General features: G+C 38.9%; 1 protein-coding gene across 1 annotated transcript in view; it reads left to right on the plus strand.

Moving 5' to 3' along the window:
• LOC144655813 (uncharacterized) overlaps nt 1-12,318 on the plus strand; it is a 27,094-nt gene extending 14,776 nt beyond the window's left edge. The window contains exons 2-3 of the mRNA XM_078516030.1: nt 6,041-9,695; nt 10,245-12,318. Of these exons, the coding sequence (XP_078372156.1) occupies nt 6,052-9,693 (3,642 nt within the window). The 5' untranslated portion in view covers nt 6,041-6,051 and the 3' untranslated portion in view covers nt 9,694-9,695; nt 10,245-12,318. The remainder of the gene's footprint in view (nt 1-6,040; nt 9,696-10,244) is intronic.
• Nucleotides 12,319-18,143: the final 5,825 nt, after the last annotated feature.

The raw sequence follows: 18,143 nt of genomic DNA on the forward strand, positions 1-18,143 counted from the left end.
AAGTGGATTTCAATTTTTTTTTCCTTCCCTGTTTATTTGTGTAAATTATATTGAGGATGCATGACATTTTGTCTGTTAAATACTAAGTACAGCAGTTGCTGTTGGGATCCTGGTGGGGTAGGGGAAGGGAACTCCAAACATATTTTATATGCTCCAAGGTCCAAACCCCTACCCTTTCATTAAATATTTTTGACATCAATTCATGAAAGCCCTTCACTTTTATATACCTACAGCATGAAAATGGCTGCCTCGTGCCCAGTCGCTTGCGATCATTGGGAGAAAAGCTAGTTAATTATTGAGGAAAGTGGGGGCGAATTTTTCCCCCTCCCACCACCCACCGCTCGTGCTTCATGCTCACTCCCAATCCTCCCACTTGCACTTCACGCTCGCTTCCAAAAGGCAATACTCCCACTCGCGCTACGCGCTCGCTGCCAATCCTCCCAACCCCGACTCGCAATCAGAATCCATGCTCAATCGACCTTGGAAAAGCCTGTGGAGGAGGCAGTGAAAAAGATACCCCTTTTGAGTGGAGCCTCTCTGTAGAGTCCATTATAAGGAGTCCCTCCCAAACCACCTCTGTCCCCATGCGGCGGTTGGAGCTGTTAAGGGATTGTTAGAACTTGGCGAAAGCTTCCTATTTTTTGCTATTTTAGGGTGAGAAATCCTTTTTTTTTTTGGCTACAGTCTTTCCTATTTTCCTATTTTCTGAATGTCATTTGTCACTTGACACCCTGTCAGGGAGTGGTCATTATTTATGTAGCCTGCGAATACAGCCGCCTATCATTCGCGTCCCGCAATGAAGAGCGAAACACGAAGAGAGACGTCTGCGATTCACGGCCAGAAATTCCATACTGATGACGTTAACCACTAATTGGATTTCCCACACCACACGCAGTTGGTCTTGCATAATTATATTTTTTGTTTTCAGCCGCACATAATTTACTTGCTTGATCACAAACACTTTCAAGGCAGTCAAGGACACATTTAGGGGTCATTTACACCATAGTTAGTACTAACTATGTTTACGCCGGACAACTTCATCACGAAAATTAGAAATCCCTATACGAGTTGCACATTAGTAAAATTTGGAAAAATAAGCTGCAAAATCACTAGATGACATTGTTTTGGAACTTGAGCACAACTCTCGGAGGTGTTGGGCCGTAAATACCGATACCGCAACGATCATAACAATTCTTCTGAGTTAGTTTCTTTTTTCCCCGCTGTTTGTCAAATTAAAATTCTGTTTTTCTGTAGCATTTATTCTTTGGTTGTGGATGGCTCAGGTTGTTCTGGTTATCTGTATTTCACATTTTTGTTGCTTGTTTGTTTTGCCGGCTGCCTTTATGTCAACAATAAAAGTTAGGTGACAAAATTGATCTATTTTTAACGGCCGCTGTGGCGCGTCCTTTCTGTGCATCTGAGGTCGTTCATCTTGTTATAAAGCAGTTTCTTTTTGTTTCCCAATTATATATGAATTATAAATATTATAGAAATTTTAAGGTATAGCTTCGGTGTAGTTTCACGATCCTTCCCCCGGTCAACTGTTAGTCCGCAATAACATCCGGTTTTTACTGTTTGTGTAATGAAGTGTTATATTTCGCATTCATTATGTAAATTAACTAGCTGACCAATCAGCGCTCCTGTCCGGATTCTGGACAGATTTACGTCATCAGTATGGAATTTCTGGCCGTGAATCGCAGACGTCTCTCTTCGTGTTTCGCTCTTCGTTGCGGGACGCGAATGAGAGGCGGATGTATTCGCAGGCTATTATTTATGGAGAAGGGGTGGTTTTGTTTTGGTGAATGGGAGGAGGCAACATCAAAAATTTTTATGCCCCCCTCCCTTCCCCTTTAGGCTCAAGTAAACCTTTCCAGCCCATCTTTTAGGATCAAGTTAACTTTTTTGACCCCCCCCCCCCCCCAATCACTGCAACATAGGATAAAAAAATTAAGGCTGTGTTCACATTTGTAACCTGAGCACGGTGACCGAGTACGATCCTCGCTGAGCACTAAAGTGGGTATTATACTATTTTTTGTGTTGTTTTTTTGGGTGTCTCGTTTCGGGTTTGTTTTTTTTTTGGTTTGAGATAAAATATTATTAAAAAAAAAGCTTTTTTTTTTTTTTTTTATGGTAAGAAAATAGAAAAATTTTTTTTATTTTTTCCGGGGGGGGGAGTGACAGGGATGATCGAAGGATTTTTTGGGGTTTCAAATTTTTGATTCCGGGATTTTTTTGGGTTGGAAGATTTGGCAAGTATTTTTTGGATGACTTGATTTAAATAGGGGATTTTTGGGGGTATTAAAAACGAACTAAAGTGCCTTGGCGTGGCCTTGGCGTATTTATGGTATGTTGAATAAACAAACACAAGCGTTCAATTTTCTATGATTTTCTTTGTGTATTATTGCCCTTCCTGGCAATTTAGGAGTAGTTTGACAAGGGATTTTTTGGGGGGTTATTTCTGGTCCAGGGGTTTTTTGGGGTAATGTCGGAAGACTTAGGGATTTTTTTGGGTCCTGAGTTTTGCCTCCATTCGGTCATCTCCGTCATTTACAAGCCGGAGTACCCCCCCCCCCCCCCCATGGGTTTATATTTTGTGTACAAGGCCGTGAAATTGTTTCATGCCATGCCCTTCATTCAAAGAGTTCTGACCAGATGAATCTCATTTGTAGGGTACTCTGCAATACATGTACCATACTGTAGCTCCAAAAGTGATTTTATGATCTATAAATTATAGCCTAATATAAAACTTTTACCATATGGTTGCATTTGTGTTTCAATCTAAATTGCTCAGATGTTTTTGTTTTCATACCAAACCCAAATAATTATGTTGCACTTTTCTTGAACTGATAAGTTAAACTGTACATGTATGTATTATGTCCATGATCTGATTAGTTTGAAAATGATAACAAAATCTAAAGTGCCATGGCATAGTAAGTACTGACACCTTACCTTGTTAATAGCTTTAATTTAAAACTTTAATTTACTGGATTTATTGGAATTTTATTTTATTTTATTTGCTGGTCCCTGAGTTCTAGCCACCTCACCACCCCCCAAGGGTGCTTACTCCCAAGAGAGATGTGTGGCTCAAATATCCACTAATGCTATTCAGTAATCATGCCACTTTTGTTATAAATTATGCACAATCTGGTGTCAGGCTATTTCAGTTTTTGAAAGAAAGTCAGAAAAGTAACAACACAAAATTATAATTTACTTGTAAAATGACAGAAAATTGTTAAAAATATTCTGGATGGAATGGATTTGCCTTTTTAAAGTGTACTAGGTCAACAAAATTTATGGCTTGCTGAACAAACAGTAAAGATATACAGGCCTGACTGTGTATGTCAAGGAAATAATCAGTGTTCGCTCAAATCACCACTGAAAGTTAGCAATACTGTGCAAATATCTGATTCACAAAAATGACTGATTGATGTTGTATGAGAATTGCTTACTGTAATTCATAATAGCACTTATGTAATTACCTTGTACAAACTTGTTCATTTCATTGAAAGCATGATAAGTATTTTTTGTTGTAAACGCAAGCCCATGTAGTGAAAAACAGTAAATTAGACATAAGTATTCCCTTACTTTGGTCAGAACCTTCAGTTGGTTATCATACAAAGTGGTTATGAAACAAAGTGATTGTTAGATGAAAATGCAGGTGAACTCTGTGTTAAGCCAAGTGACTAATACCAGTGGAGCTCATCTCAGTTTCTGTAGCATTAAGTTCTATGACGAGCCCAGGAGTATTTCTACTCCCCCCTGGATGGGATGCTAGTCCATCACAGGGTTACCCCTCAGCATTAAATTGCCAGGACCCATTTATACACCTGAGTGGAGAGAGGCAATAAAATTAGAGTTAATTGTCTTTTCCAAGAACAGAACACAATAACCCTGGCCAGGGCGTGAAACCGGGCTGTTTAATTTAGAGTCCAGCATGCTTACTATTAGGCCATCGCGTCTCCCTCAATAGGGTGTTAAAATTTGTAAGATTTCAAATTTTAAAACGATTGATGCTTGTCATATTTTATGGCCTGCAGTTGGAAAGTGGGGGGAAAATAATTTTAATTAATAATAATTTATTATTTGCTGGGCTGACCAGCTTACCAAACTCCCCCACCCTTACCAATTTTTCCAATTTTTAAAACTTTCCGTTTGCATTCAGTAGAAAATTGTCATGTTAGTTGAGAAAATACTGCTTGATTTCGTGAAACTGGAATGGTTTGCTTATCGTCTTGTTTTAATAATGCAAATTGCAATCTAACTACATGTAGCTAGGTGACCGTTTCAAGAGGTAATATACAATAAAATTAGATGAATGGGAAGTCTAAACGGTGACCGCATCTGTTGAATAGATGTGACCGCTAAATGGAGGTATAATTTACAGCAAATGTGGGAAGCAATTTCAGGTGTTTGATAAATGACCACTTTTTAAAATGAGGTTGACTACTTCACAGAGGGCCGCTTGATAGAGGTTTGACTCTATGGAGGCTAAAAGGGTTTAGTCACAGTCTTCACATCTTCACCATCTTGAATAAAATTTAATCTTGTAAATCATGTGGGCGTGAGCATTGAGTGGTTCATATTCATGCAGGCAGATTATTTCATACAACCACTGGTAACATTTCTAAAATGAATTAACTTGGCCCGGCAGTTCAATGTCAGTTGGTTTTATTGCACATTTGGAAGTAGGCCAGAACATATGGCTTCAAAGGGAGTGGTCATCCAAAAAATTGGCTCTGTAAGGGGCCTGCTCAAAATAGTTTCCTTAAGACAAAAGTGCCAGAATTTTATACTGGCTGGCATCTTCAAGAAGTGCAAATATTTACCAGTATGCCTACAACAGCATTTCTGAGGTTCTAAAAGTTAAAACTAGGATAAGGCACATTAGACATGCAAGCTTCACCACTGCAACAAGGTGACACTCCCAGGGTGCAGATACACAAAAATCACCTTGCATTTATAGTTTGGCAAATAGTTTGGGAAGCGTACATGTAGACTAAGTTAACGTTACTGTGTGCTTCCGACTTGTATTCAAATTTGATAATTAAGATCTGTCAGTCTAACAAAACAATATTCTTTTTTCAGGACTTCAATTTGCAAATTGAGTTTTTTTTTTTACATATCTTGGTGCTGTGACTGTCAGATTTTCACGCGATGCCTGATTTCTAATTAACAATTAGACTACGAGCCCGAGTTTTCTATGAGCGAATAGTCAACGAGGCGCAATTGTTTTAGTAGAACCTGTAAATAATTGTAGTCTAAGACCTACAATTTTATGTACTTTTAAGCCAAATATAAAGAAAAATTGACCCTGTAAAGATTGATTGTGATTGTGTTCTATCGGCAATTATAGTTCAACACTAAATTTTCTCCGATTCTGATTGGTTTAAATTGAACACGTGACGCGATACTGCCCTTCCGCCGGAGGGCACTATCAGCCCATAGTGCCCTCCCGAGAAAAATGCCCGGATCGATAGTGCCCGCCGGTGACTTTTTTTTTGTAAACAAGCGTGCCTGCAGACAAAAAAACCCAACCAAATTCACTGCATTTCGTGGGTTTCTTGTCTGGTTTTGTTTCGTTTGTTAAATTTCGGCTTTCAATTGAGTTTTTTATCCTGAAAAGTAAAAACAATTCACGATGCTCGTTTTTGTATGTGCGCGCGGAAGAAAATTTAGTGGTGAACAATAAAAACAATAGAGTGTTTCTGTCTCGGAACTATCGGTCTGATAGTTGCCCCTTGGAAATTTGATGTTCTTAAAACTAGCATATTATCCCTCGAAGCTTCGCTTCTCGGGCTACTATTTGTTTTAAGAACATCAAATTTCCGCGGGGCAACTATCAGCCGATAGTTCCTCGACAGAAACACTCTATTGTTAAAATAGAAAACAATGGGAGAACCAATCAGATTCGCGGATTTTCAATAGAACACGGCTGAGTTTCTACTAATTGTTGTTATGTTGTGAACATGTTACTTGTGCGTTAGAAGTTATCAACTAGATTTATGTTTATTGTTTGTCTGTTGTTTATTTTGATATACAGACAAGGCTACCATGGAGGACGTTGGTGAACTTTTCGAAGCAATCTTTATTGGCACAGTTGTTGCAAATTTCCTTTTCAAGACTTGTCGAATTCTAAAGGGCATCGAAGTATGCGAGGAATGCCTGATCCTGCTCAACAACAAAGCACTAATAAAGGAAGGGGAGGTAATCAAGCTGTTTTGCAAAAACATCTATGCTCTTATGGTAAAGGCTTTTAGTCTTATCAATGATAACACAAGTGCTACGCAATACCACATTAAACTACTTGTCATACAAAGCGAATGCGGCGAAAAAGCCGAAGAAAGCGATCTAACCATAAAACTGGAAAATTTTTATCTGTGTAAAGATACAAAAACTTGTGACAGAAAAGGAGCAGTCCCAACTCGGGGAAAACTGGAAAATGTTATCCATTTTCTTGATGAGGACAGACGTTTCAAAGTTCAAGAAGCAGCCAGCTATGGAAACTTGGGAAGTAAGTGTCTTGGTTGTGGTGATTTTCTCAAGGCTAAAGAATATATTGAGAAAGCGCTTGCGATCTCAAGAGAAATTTGTGACAGAGATGGAGAAGCAACGAACTACGGAGACCTAGGAACCGTGTTTCTATATCTCGGTGAATATGACAAGGCTAAAAGACATCTTGAGAAAGCACTTGCGATGAAAAATGAAATTGGCGATAGAGAAGGAGAGGCAACATTTTACGTAAACCTAGGAGGTTTGTTTCAATATCGTGGTGAACTTCTTCGTGCTAAAGAATATCTCGAGAAGGCCCTTGCAATTAGTCAAGAAATTGGAAGCAAAAAGAAGGAGGCAGCATCTTACCAAAACCTTGGAACTGTGCTTCACTCTCTTGGTGAATATGACAAGGCTAAAGAATATCTTGAGAAAGCACTTGTGATCAAAAACGAAATTGGCAGTAGTGAAGGAGAAGCAGCTTTTTTCAGTAGCCTAGCAAATGTGTGCCATTCTCTTGGTGAATATGCTAAGGCTAAAGATTATTTTGAGAAAGGGCTTGCAATTAGCATAGATAGTGGTAACAAATATGGAGAAGCCTCCTGTTACGGAGGCCTTGGAACTGTGCTTCAATCTCTAGGCGAATATGCCAGAGTTAAAGAGTATTTTGAAAAAGCACTTAGGATTATGGTAGAAATTGGCAACAAACATGGGATGGCAGCCAATTATGAAAGACTAGGAAAGTTTTGTCAATATGTTGCAGAGTATGCCGAGGCTAAAAACTATCTTCAGAAGGCACTGGTGATAGTAACAGAACTTGGTGACAGACGAGGCGAAGCGTCAGCTTATGGCTTTCTTGGAGAAGTATTTGGATGTCTTAGCGATTACACAAAGGCGGCAGAATATCTTGAAAAAGCACTTGCGATCAGGAAAGAAATTGGTGACAAACAAGGGGAAGCAAAAGATCTTGGAAACCTAGGAAATATATTTAATTCTCGAGGTGAATACAAAAGGGCTAAGGAATTCATTGAGAAGGCACTTGTGATTAGGAAAGAGATTGGTGACAGACCAGGGGAAGCAACCGATTGTGGAAACCTGGCATATGTGTTGTCTTCTCTAGGTGAACTCGTCACGGCTAAAGAGTATTTAGAAGAAGCACTTGCAGTCAATATAGGAATTGGCGACAGACTAGGAGAAGCACAAGTTTTGGGTAATCTAGGAGCGGTACTTCTATCTCTTGGTGAATATGCCAAGGCCGAGGACTGTCTTGTAAAGGCTCTCGCTTTGAAGAAGGAACTTGCAGACAGAGAAGGAGAAGCAGCAGATTATGGAAACCTAGGCATGGCATCACATTTTCTCGGTGAATATTTCAAGGCCCAAGATTATCTTGAGAAAGGACTTGCAATCGAAAAAGACATTGGCAATAGAAGAGGAGAAGCATCATTTTATGGAAACCTAGGAACTGTATTTCAGAGTGTTGGTGATTTGGTCAAGGCTGAAGAATGTTTCCAGAAGGCACTAACAATTGCGAAAGAAATCGGTGTGAAAAATGTAGAAGCAGTAGCTTATGGAAACCTGGGAAACTGGTTTCAGAATGTCGGCGAATGTGTTAAAGCAGAGGAACACTTGGAGAAGGCGCTTGCAATCTGTAAAAAGTTTGGATACTCTGAAAAAGAGTTTACGTGCCACTGTAAGCTTGCATGGGCGAAGTTGCTGACAGGGAAGATTCAGGAAGCTTTTCAGAATGTGTATCAAAGCATTCAAAAGAGTGAACAATTGAGACGTTTTCTTGGAGACAATGATCAATTCAAATTGCATTTTTCAGACAAGCGCGATTATTTGTTCGGCATACTCAAAACATTGTTTTTGGTTTCCAAAAATCCGTTTCAAGCTCTTTGTGTCTCAGAGCTAGCAAGGGCCAGAGCTCTGGCGGACTTAATGTCAGCTCAGTACAACACAGGACCAGTCTCCGTCAATCCGCAGTCTTGGGTTAGCATTACAAACATCATGAAGAAAGAAAGTCACTGTACTTGTCTCTACATTTCTTGCTTTTCCAAGACAATATTTTTGTCAATTCTTAGAACAAGTGGGCGTGTGTCATTTCGATCTCTGGGAAATATAGCTGAACTTTATGCTAACAAGGTTTGTGTTTTTTCGACTCAAAAAAACTGTGAGGATCGATCTTTGCTTTTTTTAAACGAGGGGCAACAAAAGGCCGACGAAGTACAGAAATATAACGACGCAGAAAAGTATGAAAAGAACGAAATTTCCAAACAGAATCCTGGTCTGTGTGACCAATCAAACCGTCTCGTAGAAGAGGATGAAGACAATGAAGACCATGAACCAAGTCTTGCCCTGTATTATAAAGTGATCATCAGTCATGTGGTTGAATTACTTGAGGAACCTGAGATCATTATTGTACCTGATAGCTGCTTGTACAAAGTTCCTTTTGCAGCGTTACCAGATGACAATGGGAAATATTTGTCCGAGGCTTTCAGGATTCGTATTGTTCCGTCTTTGACGACTCTCAAGCTCATCCAGGACAGTCCAACAGGCTATCACAGCCAGACTGGTGCTCTGATAGTGGGGGATCCTATGGTTGGCCAGGTGTTTTTCAAGGGAAGCTGTGAAAACATATCTCGACTGCCTTTTGCTGGAAAGGAAGCGGAGATGATTGGAAAATTGCTGGACGTTCAACCTTTATTAGGAGAGCATGCAACCAAACAGGCTGTGCTTCAAAAGATAAACTCAGTAAGTCTGATACATTTCGCTGCCCATGGTGACGCCGAGAGAGGAGAAATTGCCCTTGCTCCTGTACGCACTGCAAATCGAGTTCCTCAAGAAGAAGACTACTTATTAACAATGTCTGAGATTTCACGAATTCAAGTGCGTGCTAAACTGGTAGTACTTAGCTGTTGTCACAGTGCAAGTGGACGGGTAAGAGCCGAAGGAGTTGTTGGAATCGCTCGAGCTTTCCTGGGATCCGGTGCACGCTCAGTGTTAGTGGCGCTGTGGGCGATACAAGACAGTGCCACAGAGCAGTTCATGAGACATTTCTACGAGCACCTTGTTCGTGGGGAGAGTGCCAGTGAATGCCTTCATGGGGCCATGAGGTGGATGAGAGCTAATGGCTATTCTGACGTGAGGCAGTGGGCGCCTTTCATGCTTATTGGAGATAACGTGACATTTGACTTTGGAAAATAAAGGTAAGTTTTAAAAAGTTATATATATTACGTGGATAAGAGGAAATATTGAGTGGATATGCATTATAATATATTCCAACCCAGTGTCCTTTACATTTTAAGAAATTTGTTTAATAATATACATTGGAAAGGCTGGAAACGATGAACTGTTTCGAAGAAGTAAACCTTTTCAATCTTACAGCCGTCGGCAGGGCAAAAAAGCGCTTATAGAAGTAGTGTTAAAAAGTGCTAAGTTCAGTTTAGGACAAAACGTTTCGGGACTTAGCCCTTTATCAGTCATGGGAAATGCTACAACTGCTAAGCCAGAATCAAGCGTTAATGGTACACGCGCGTCCTATGTATGTCCCATCAGTAAACAGGACCAAACAGTAAAATGAAAGCGCAAGAAAACTTAAAACCCCAAAAGGTCGCAAGTAGTTAAGGTAAGCAAACAAGACATTACCAGTTGTGGGCAGCCGTAGAATTCCAAGTTCCAATCCTTGGCTATTCCTAGTTGTAGATAAAGAAGAGAATCAATTAAAGTTAAATTATTATTTGTCCTTTTTATTGCAGGTTTTGCAGGAAAAGACAATGAACAATGAAGAGATTACTCAAGTGAGATTAAAAGCACCTAGTTTCGTGAACTAAAATATTTCTACGCGTTTTTTAAGCAGTAACAAGTTCCATGGTCACCCAATTGGCTTTATTTGGTTGCTTACTTGTACGATAGGCATCTGGCGACATGAGTTAGCCATAGTTTTTAGGCTAAGCTTCAAAAACAACCTTGACTCGCTAGTGCAATGAATGGGTGACACAAAGATGTAAGGTATTTTATAGAAGATGCCAGTAATTAAAGCGTGTTATGTGAAGTGTACCGCTTTTCAAATTTCGTGCCACATCGCGAAAAGAATTATTAACCATTTAGAATCGTCGAGGGAAGCCGGTATATGCTTTTGGCTTTTTTAATGCATGTAAAATTGCTCAAATTCTTCAATACCCATTATTTTTTATATAGAACTTGTGTATAGTTTCTAGATAGTTTCTTAGCCTAGGATTTTGGACATACCAGCATCTATTGGTTGTTTATTTGTTTAAGAATGCGAGAAGTTTCTTTCAACTGAACAACATCGAACGTAAAGGCATATTGGTGGCTGCGAATGTCGCATCTCGCTGCTTCGTCGATAGATTTCCGATCTATTCGCCGACGTGACATCAGCAAATCTCTATTACTCTCTCTTACTCGCAGCCGATAAGGTAAAAAGGACTTTTGCAGTATTAATAGAAGCAGTAATTAAAGGCTTGTTCACAGCAGGGCTCGAGACTAACGGTAACCAACTAGCCAAAGGCTAGTAGAACTGCAGTTTTGGCTAGTAGATTTTGGATTTTCACTAGCCAAAATGGCTAGTGGAAATTTCAGGCAGTTTTGTGAAAAAAAAACGCAAATTGAAATGTCTCTGAGAGAACAGAACTAACAAGTACACTGTTGACATATATCAAAGAATGTGGACAAGCTAAAGTTACCGAAAAGCGAACAAATGATCATTGATAGCTTCTTTTAGGACTTTCCAGTGACGAAAACAACAAGTGAAAGAAAACTGCTTCTGCTAATTATTAGCCAGCCTGGGAAATCGAGCATTATGTGTAGGTTGTAACGTTTATCAGTGATCGGGTAAGGTTGCATGAACAACGAGGGTGAGAGGTCGCGTACGTGAACGCTTTCAAAAAAGCTGTCATGTACACATTTAAGATTCGGTTACGTTGGATACCCGAGATTATTCTGCTGTGGGTAGGAGCGAGGGAAAGACCCAATGAAGACAGCAAAGTGCCTCCATGAAAACGCAAGTGTTTTTCTTGTGAAACACAGACTTTCCATGGATTTGGGAAGATAAACCTATTTTGTCCGATTTGTCACTGTGTTTTGTCTCCGCTGGCTTGGGGAAAAAAAAAAAGAAAACCATGCTTGAAAGTTCTGGCTAGTAGAATATTGGTTTTGGCTAGTGAAATCAAAGGTGTTACTAGCCACTAGGCTAGTTAGCAAAAAAGTTAGCTTGTTGTCTTGCACTATTTGTGTCACAGCACCGTGTTGTTGAGCTGAGATGATGATCAATGTTTGGCGCTTAAAGTCGTGCTATGTTAAACGTACATGGAAGTTTTCATAATCACAATCCGACGTAATGTTTTTCATACAGGGGCACCCAACTGACCGTCTCGGCGAAAATCTGTTTGGAAGAACTATAATCGCCTACGATTTTCGGATTAAAGTGCGATGAAAAACTGGATACTTCTGCAGCTTAAACTTTCGTGTCATGGGGAAAGTAAGGTCTGCTGTTTTCGGAGAGAGAAAAATTCGTTTTGGGTACGAGTAAAGGCCAGCTACGATTTTTGAGAAGGCAACAGCGGCTCACAACTTCGGGTAATAATATTTCGTTCCCTAAGATACACTTTTCTTAGCGATTAAAATAAGGCTTTAAAATGCACAAAACGCAAAAATGCAAAAACGGTATTCCGACACCCATGGTAAATTTTTCTCGTTGGGTGCCCCTTTTCATATAGAAAATTTTATTTCTTTAGTATGTATTGGTTACTATACAGTGTAAACTCTATCATTTTAAGTCAGATGACAACCATTAATGTGAATTAAAACATCAAACGCTAGCATTTTATTAAGTTGGGTGTAAGTTTTTTTTTCTATAGGATAGAGCTTCATAGCCTGGCTAACTATTGGAAAACTTGCATCTTTATTAATTACGAAGGTGCCTTCTAACTATCAATCGACAGAAAACCCGCGAATGCATGCCTCCATTATGCGTCAAAGTGATAGACTAAACTGTAAATAAATTGATAAGACTAGTGCTGGAGCCCCTAAAGGACCAAATAACTGAGAGACCGAGTGACAGACGACAGAATGGCAGACTGATTTTTCTTAAAAGAAACTTGTTACACAGTTATTTTTATTGTATTGCTGGCTACTGTAAACGGTTGGTCGTGACAAAAAGTTGTCTACGCATTAGTTGAGGCTCCTAATAATAGCTAAACGACACATTAGGAACTTGGCCGAATTATCTTATTGTAGCTCCTGATCATTGTACTGGTAATACGTTGGTCAGTGCTTGAAACCCTGTTGAAGCGCTGCATTATTCCCAGGCTTATTCTTCTGTAAATAACTGTGGGGATGAATGGATGTGTACAACAGTATGCTGTGCCTATGCCCCCATTGTTCCCCCAGTCGTCTCCTCCTCTCCCCCTCCATTTCCCTCTTCCTCTCCTCTCACTTCCTTTTTAAGACCTGAAAGCCATAAGTTACGCTGTGTGTACCATATAAAGCTGCTATTAGGCAATTGGTGACATCGTTAATAATAATGATGCAGCAATAATTTGACCGCTGTTAAACTAAGGTCGAAGGCATATAAATCTTACTAACACGTAAACTTTCAGCGTGCTTCAATGAACGAGACGCAACAATGCTTCAAACACTTTTAACCCTATATACTGGCCAGATTTTGATACCGTTTCAACTAAAAATATAAGTAGGCAACCTTAACGGACATGTGAACGGACTATCTTCATGTGAAGAATTAGATTAGTTTATTTCCTGTATACTCTGTTACAGGAATGTTCAGTCATCACTCTCATTCAATATAAGACATACGTTTTTTTTTTAAGCTGAAAAAAGTCTTGTATTGTAAATATGTGACTGCTATTCTTTAAAGTGCCAAATAAATCAATAACGCTACTTGCTCTCTTTTACTATGAGGGAGAGTTAACGAGGCGCAGCCAAGTAAGGTCAGTTGACTTTACTCCTACATTGAACTCGGTCTCATCGTTCAGTTGTAAAATTGGGGTATATGGCCAGGGGTTGTATCACTGAACTGGACACAAGGAGACCTGAAAATGATGCTCAAAGAGATAAGGGCATTTTGGGGCCGGAGGGGCATTGGAATGAGGCGCTCTCTCTCCCTCAATGTTCCGGAATGTTCAGTGTCCCGGACGTTGTCGATGCTTCTCATTTGTACACCATTTGCGACACATGGCGCCCAAGGGATTCATAACCCGTATATAACAAATTGAAGAAACGTTGACCCTGTGAAAAGCATAAACTGTGGATGAAAGGACCAAATGGGATTCTGGGTAGACAACATTGGTTGGTAACTTGACTTAAACCCTTGAGTTCCTGTTGGAACATAGATCGTCCACCAGAGTTCTCCATCTTCCTTTGTCGACCTTGACGACTCTTTCCAGTTGGTTCAAGCCTAGTGTGGCGTTGTTGTAGTTCAACCTCAGTTGATCTTCTCCATGTTGATTTCGGCCTTCCTCGGTTCCTTTTTCCCTAACGTGTCCGTCTTATGACCTAGCCAGCGCCATTTCCTTTTGCTGACTTGAAGCTGGAGCGGTTGATGTTCTGCTCTCTTCTATAGATCTTCATTTCTGACTTTGTCCTGCCATCAATTTCGGAGGATATGCTGGAGACAGCGCTTGACGAAGGTCTGTATCCTATTGTTCGACGGTAATTTCATTTATTTAGCTCAGTAATATTCCATTCATTTGTAATCAAGGTATTTCCTTCTTTGATAGCTTCAAGAGCACGATTTGTGCAATTTGTCTTATTAATAATGTTCATTCTGTTACAGACGATGATTACTTTTTCTGATTTCCCAATAAACGTTTGGGTCGGATTGTTTATAGTTTTTGCTTTTCGTCGGTCAACGTTTCTTCAGTCAAGTATAGTAAACTGATACCAGGCGTACTTTAGCGGACCCACGGAGCACATACAGTACAATTCAATGCAATGCAATGTTTAATGTGGTCATAACACTTAGCTATGCTTTCGATCCGATGCACCGTACTATACAGTAGTAGTACAGTACAATACAATACACTGCAATGTAATGGCTGCGGTCACATCTACGACGTAACTACCTAACTATAGTCAGTGCTTTCGGTCGTCTTTGCGGCCACACCAATGAAGTTAACTATAGTTAATTCTGATAAACTTTTGAATAATTTCGAATTTAAATTAGTTAATGACAGCCCTTGTTGTTGATCTGTTTAATTGTTCGTCTAATTTTTTTCTATTTTTGCACGGCATTTCGGCGTTGAAGAAAATAAAATGAAGCATGGATGCTAGAAGCCGAAGAATTCAAGCTACATTTTTGCTAACATTGGTAATATGTAATTTCTTAGCATGTTGTTTTTCTTGTTTTCCTTCCCTTCACGCTTTGTTTTGCATATTTATGTTCCCCTCGCACGTGCGAAAAGATATGACGCATTCTGATTGGTTTTTCGTTTGTAAAATTAAGACTAATCCATAAACCCTGCTTGGGTATAACTATAATTAGTCTGTATTGTTAAGTCGTGAATGTAATGAACGAATTATTGCGGTCTGCTGGAGAAACTAAAATGTGTAAACTCCCTTGGTAACCTGGCAATTTTATATTAAGTTTAAATTAAGTTCAAAATGGCGGATGAACGTGTACAAGGGCTGGTTTCCCGAGTTGTAATGCAAACTTGTGGATGTACATCAGGAGAATACGAATGTTTTTTCCTTTCTGGAAGGAATTGTTCTAGTGAGGCCAGTGCTCGAATCCACATTTACACACAATGCAACGGAAAGGATGGCCAAGGAAGCAAGAAACTTGCACGCCGAACAATAGCTTATTTTGAAAGTCCGCGGATTTGAAATTATCTTTCACTGAAATGCAATCAAATAGTTGGTAAGTAATAAATCACTCTAAATAAGGCTGTATTTTCCGCTACAAATTAGTCTCACTCAGCAAGGTTAAACTGATGCGTTTCGAAACCGTTAGAGATATCTATAGTTGGCTTGCTTTGTCTTTCGGTCGATCATTCATTTACACGTTCGTCAAGTTTTTGTATCTAGTAATATTTTATATTCGTTGTCACACTCTCGTTAACGAAGTTCCCAAGTACATCTATCTCGTGACTTAAACTTAAATCAAAATTTCCTCTGGCATTCGTAGCTCATTAGGTAGGAAGCCTTATCATGTTATGTGAATGATAAATTTGCTCTGCTTTTGAAGGCAAAACTACATTTGTAAACACAGTATTACACTCTTTTTTTTTATAAGAATCTAGCTTATAAGAATATCGAGGCTGAAATTGGCGAATTTTTAAGAATATTTTAAGAATAAACCTGAGGCTGAGATTTTGAAAAGAATCATAGTTTTGAGTTGAAGATTTGTAAATACAATACAATTAAATGTTTTTAGTTGAAACAAAATCAGGTATTTTCATTTCCGTCACTTTATCTTTGTGAGGAATGCTTTGTTTAAAGCCAAAACGGCCAGGCTGCAACCAAAAGCAATGTTACATGTGCACAATATAACACGAAACAATTCTGGACACCAAACACTTGTAATTGATTACCCAATACTTGCTAAAACGCAAATGTCAAACAATATTTTCTAAGAATGTTTATAAGAATATTTCAGCCTAAAATCAGCAGAAAAATAAGAATATTCAGCCTGGGTCGGAAAAACTGTATTCTTATAAAAAAAAGAGTGTATGCATCAGTCCCTTACAATTATTTTTTCTTCATACACATGGTCTGTCAAAAAAGGGACATATTAGTTCAACTGTGGTAATTGTAGTTCTCCAGGGTGTATCATTGCACTCAGGTAATTTTTTGCTTTGTCAACATCCACTGAGTTCTATGGGGTAGACATTCAAAGAAATACTGAGAGAGTACTATTGTTAGCAGCTATTAATTTTAACGATTTTTTCTGAGCAAGATTTAGCGACTATATAGGGATTTTCCAAAAACTTCAAAAAATAGTAATATCGTGTAAACCAGCTTTTACTGGCCGGTGATGAATATATGGCTAAGATGAAAATAAATGTTCAGTAAAAGAAAAAGACTACCATATCTTGACATTGAATGAACATAAATTGCATTGCCTAAAACAACAAAGTTACCAGTATCCATTTTTGTGTTCCATTAGGGTGGGAAGGGGGTACCGGGGAGGTACTTGAAGTTTGACCAAGACAAATTTTAGCAAGTACTAAATTTAGCGATTTTCGCCCAACTCACTAAAAGCGCTAAAATGTAATAGCCACTAATATAACAATAGCAACCTTAAGGTCGATTTCTGTACATGTCCTATGCCCCCCCCCCCCCCCCTCATCTCAGCCGAAAAGGAACCTGGTTGCATGCCATGCTGATAAATAACAAATTGCTTACACTTAGATGGTTTGTTGTACGTGTTGTCCTACAGATTTATTTTAACAAGGCACATAGAATTTTGAATTAATTTACAGATTCGCCAAAACAATACCCTGCAATACAACACATCACTGAACTCTGCATGGGGCTAGGCTGTCAAGAGGTGTGGGCTGGAATGAACATCCTGCCGTAACTTGTATGAAACACATGATCAGAAAAAGAATTTTATTTCAAATTTACTCATATATTTTTCACAAACAGTGAATACTGCTCTCTATAAATTGACTTTTAGCAGACTGTACAGCTTGAAAAATAAAATATTTGGAAGTTATTGTTATTGACTGCTGAAAACAAAGAGTAAAAGATAAACAAGCTTTGAGGTTCAGATCCTTTAATCCAACATGGCCACCAAATCTATGCAGGATGGCTGGCAATGTATAGAGATTATTTAAAAATGAATTAATAAGGCTGATTAAAATGCATTGATGATTTTCCTGGCATGTAAAGGGGTAAAGTAAACTTTTTGGTTGCAAGTAAAGATACCAGAAAAGGAAATAAGCAGCAGTTTTCATTTGTTACATGTATCAGGCCTCTAAATTGGTAATAAATTTTGTTGACTTTACTGTTTCCTGCCAATTTCAATTCTTAGAAGTCACATGTATGAGGCATCTGTTAGTTTCTTTTAATTATTTGCCTTCTGTCACAGTGTCTGCCATTCTTTAACAGAGAAAAATGTATGTCGAATAATACTACTGTCCTGTATAAAATGGCTGAGCTACCTGGTTATTAATTAAAGAACCCTTTAGCAAATGTGAAGCAGTTTGGTGAAAAAAAATTCCCTAGCTTCTTTCCATTACCAGCTTCGCAGCATCTTAAGGTACCTCATATCTTGTTACCACTATACGTGTCTATCTCAGCATTAATTATTTTAAGCTCTGAAATAATCTTCACTTCTTAGCTGCTTAGCTAGAAGGCCTCGATGGACTACTGGATGGTTAGTTTTCAGTTAGAGTATGGGGTTATTTATCACTTACCAGCTAGAATTTTAAACATGACTCAACTATGACGTACGTTAACAGATTTCATAGACAATTACAAAAATTGTCGTTTGTCAGCAGACATTTAAAATTTATTTTGGCTAATTCTGGGCTATCAGTTTATAATATACCACATTCACGACTTTGCTCATAGAGCCTTTGATTTTGGATCAGCGAGGCGTAAATTTTCTAACTATAGTTAGGGTGAACAGACAAGCGATCACATTACCGAAATACCTTATTTTAGTTAATGCC

Source organism: Oculina patagonica, chromosome 1 (assembly GCF_052425735.1).
Source record: "Oculina patagonica isolate OP01 chromosome 1, crgOcupat, whole genome shotgun sequence".
In the NCBI taxonomy this organism is placed as follows: Eukaryota; Metazoa; Cnidaria; class Anthozoa; order Scleractinia; family Oculinidae; genus Oculina; species Oculina patagonica.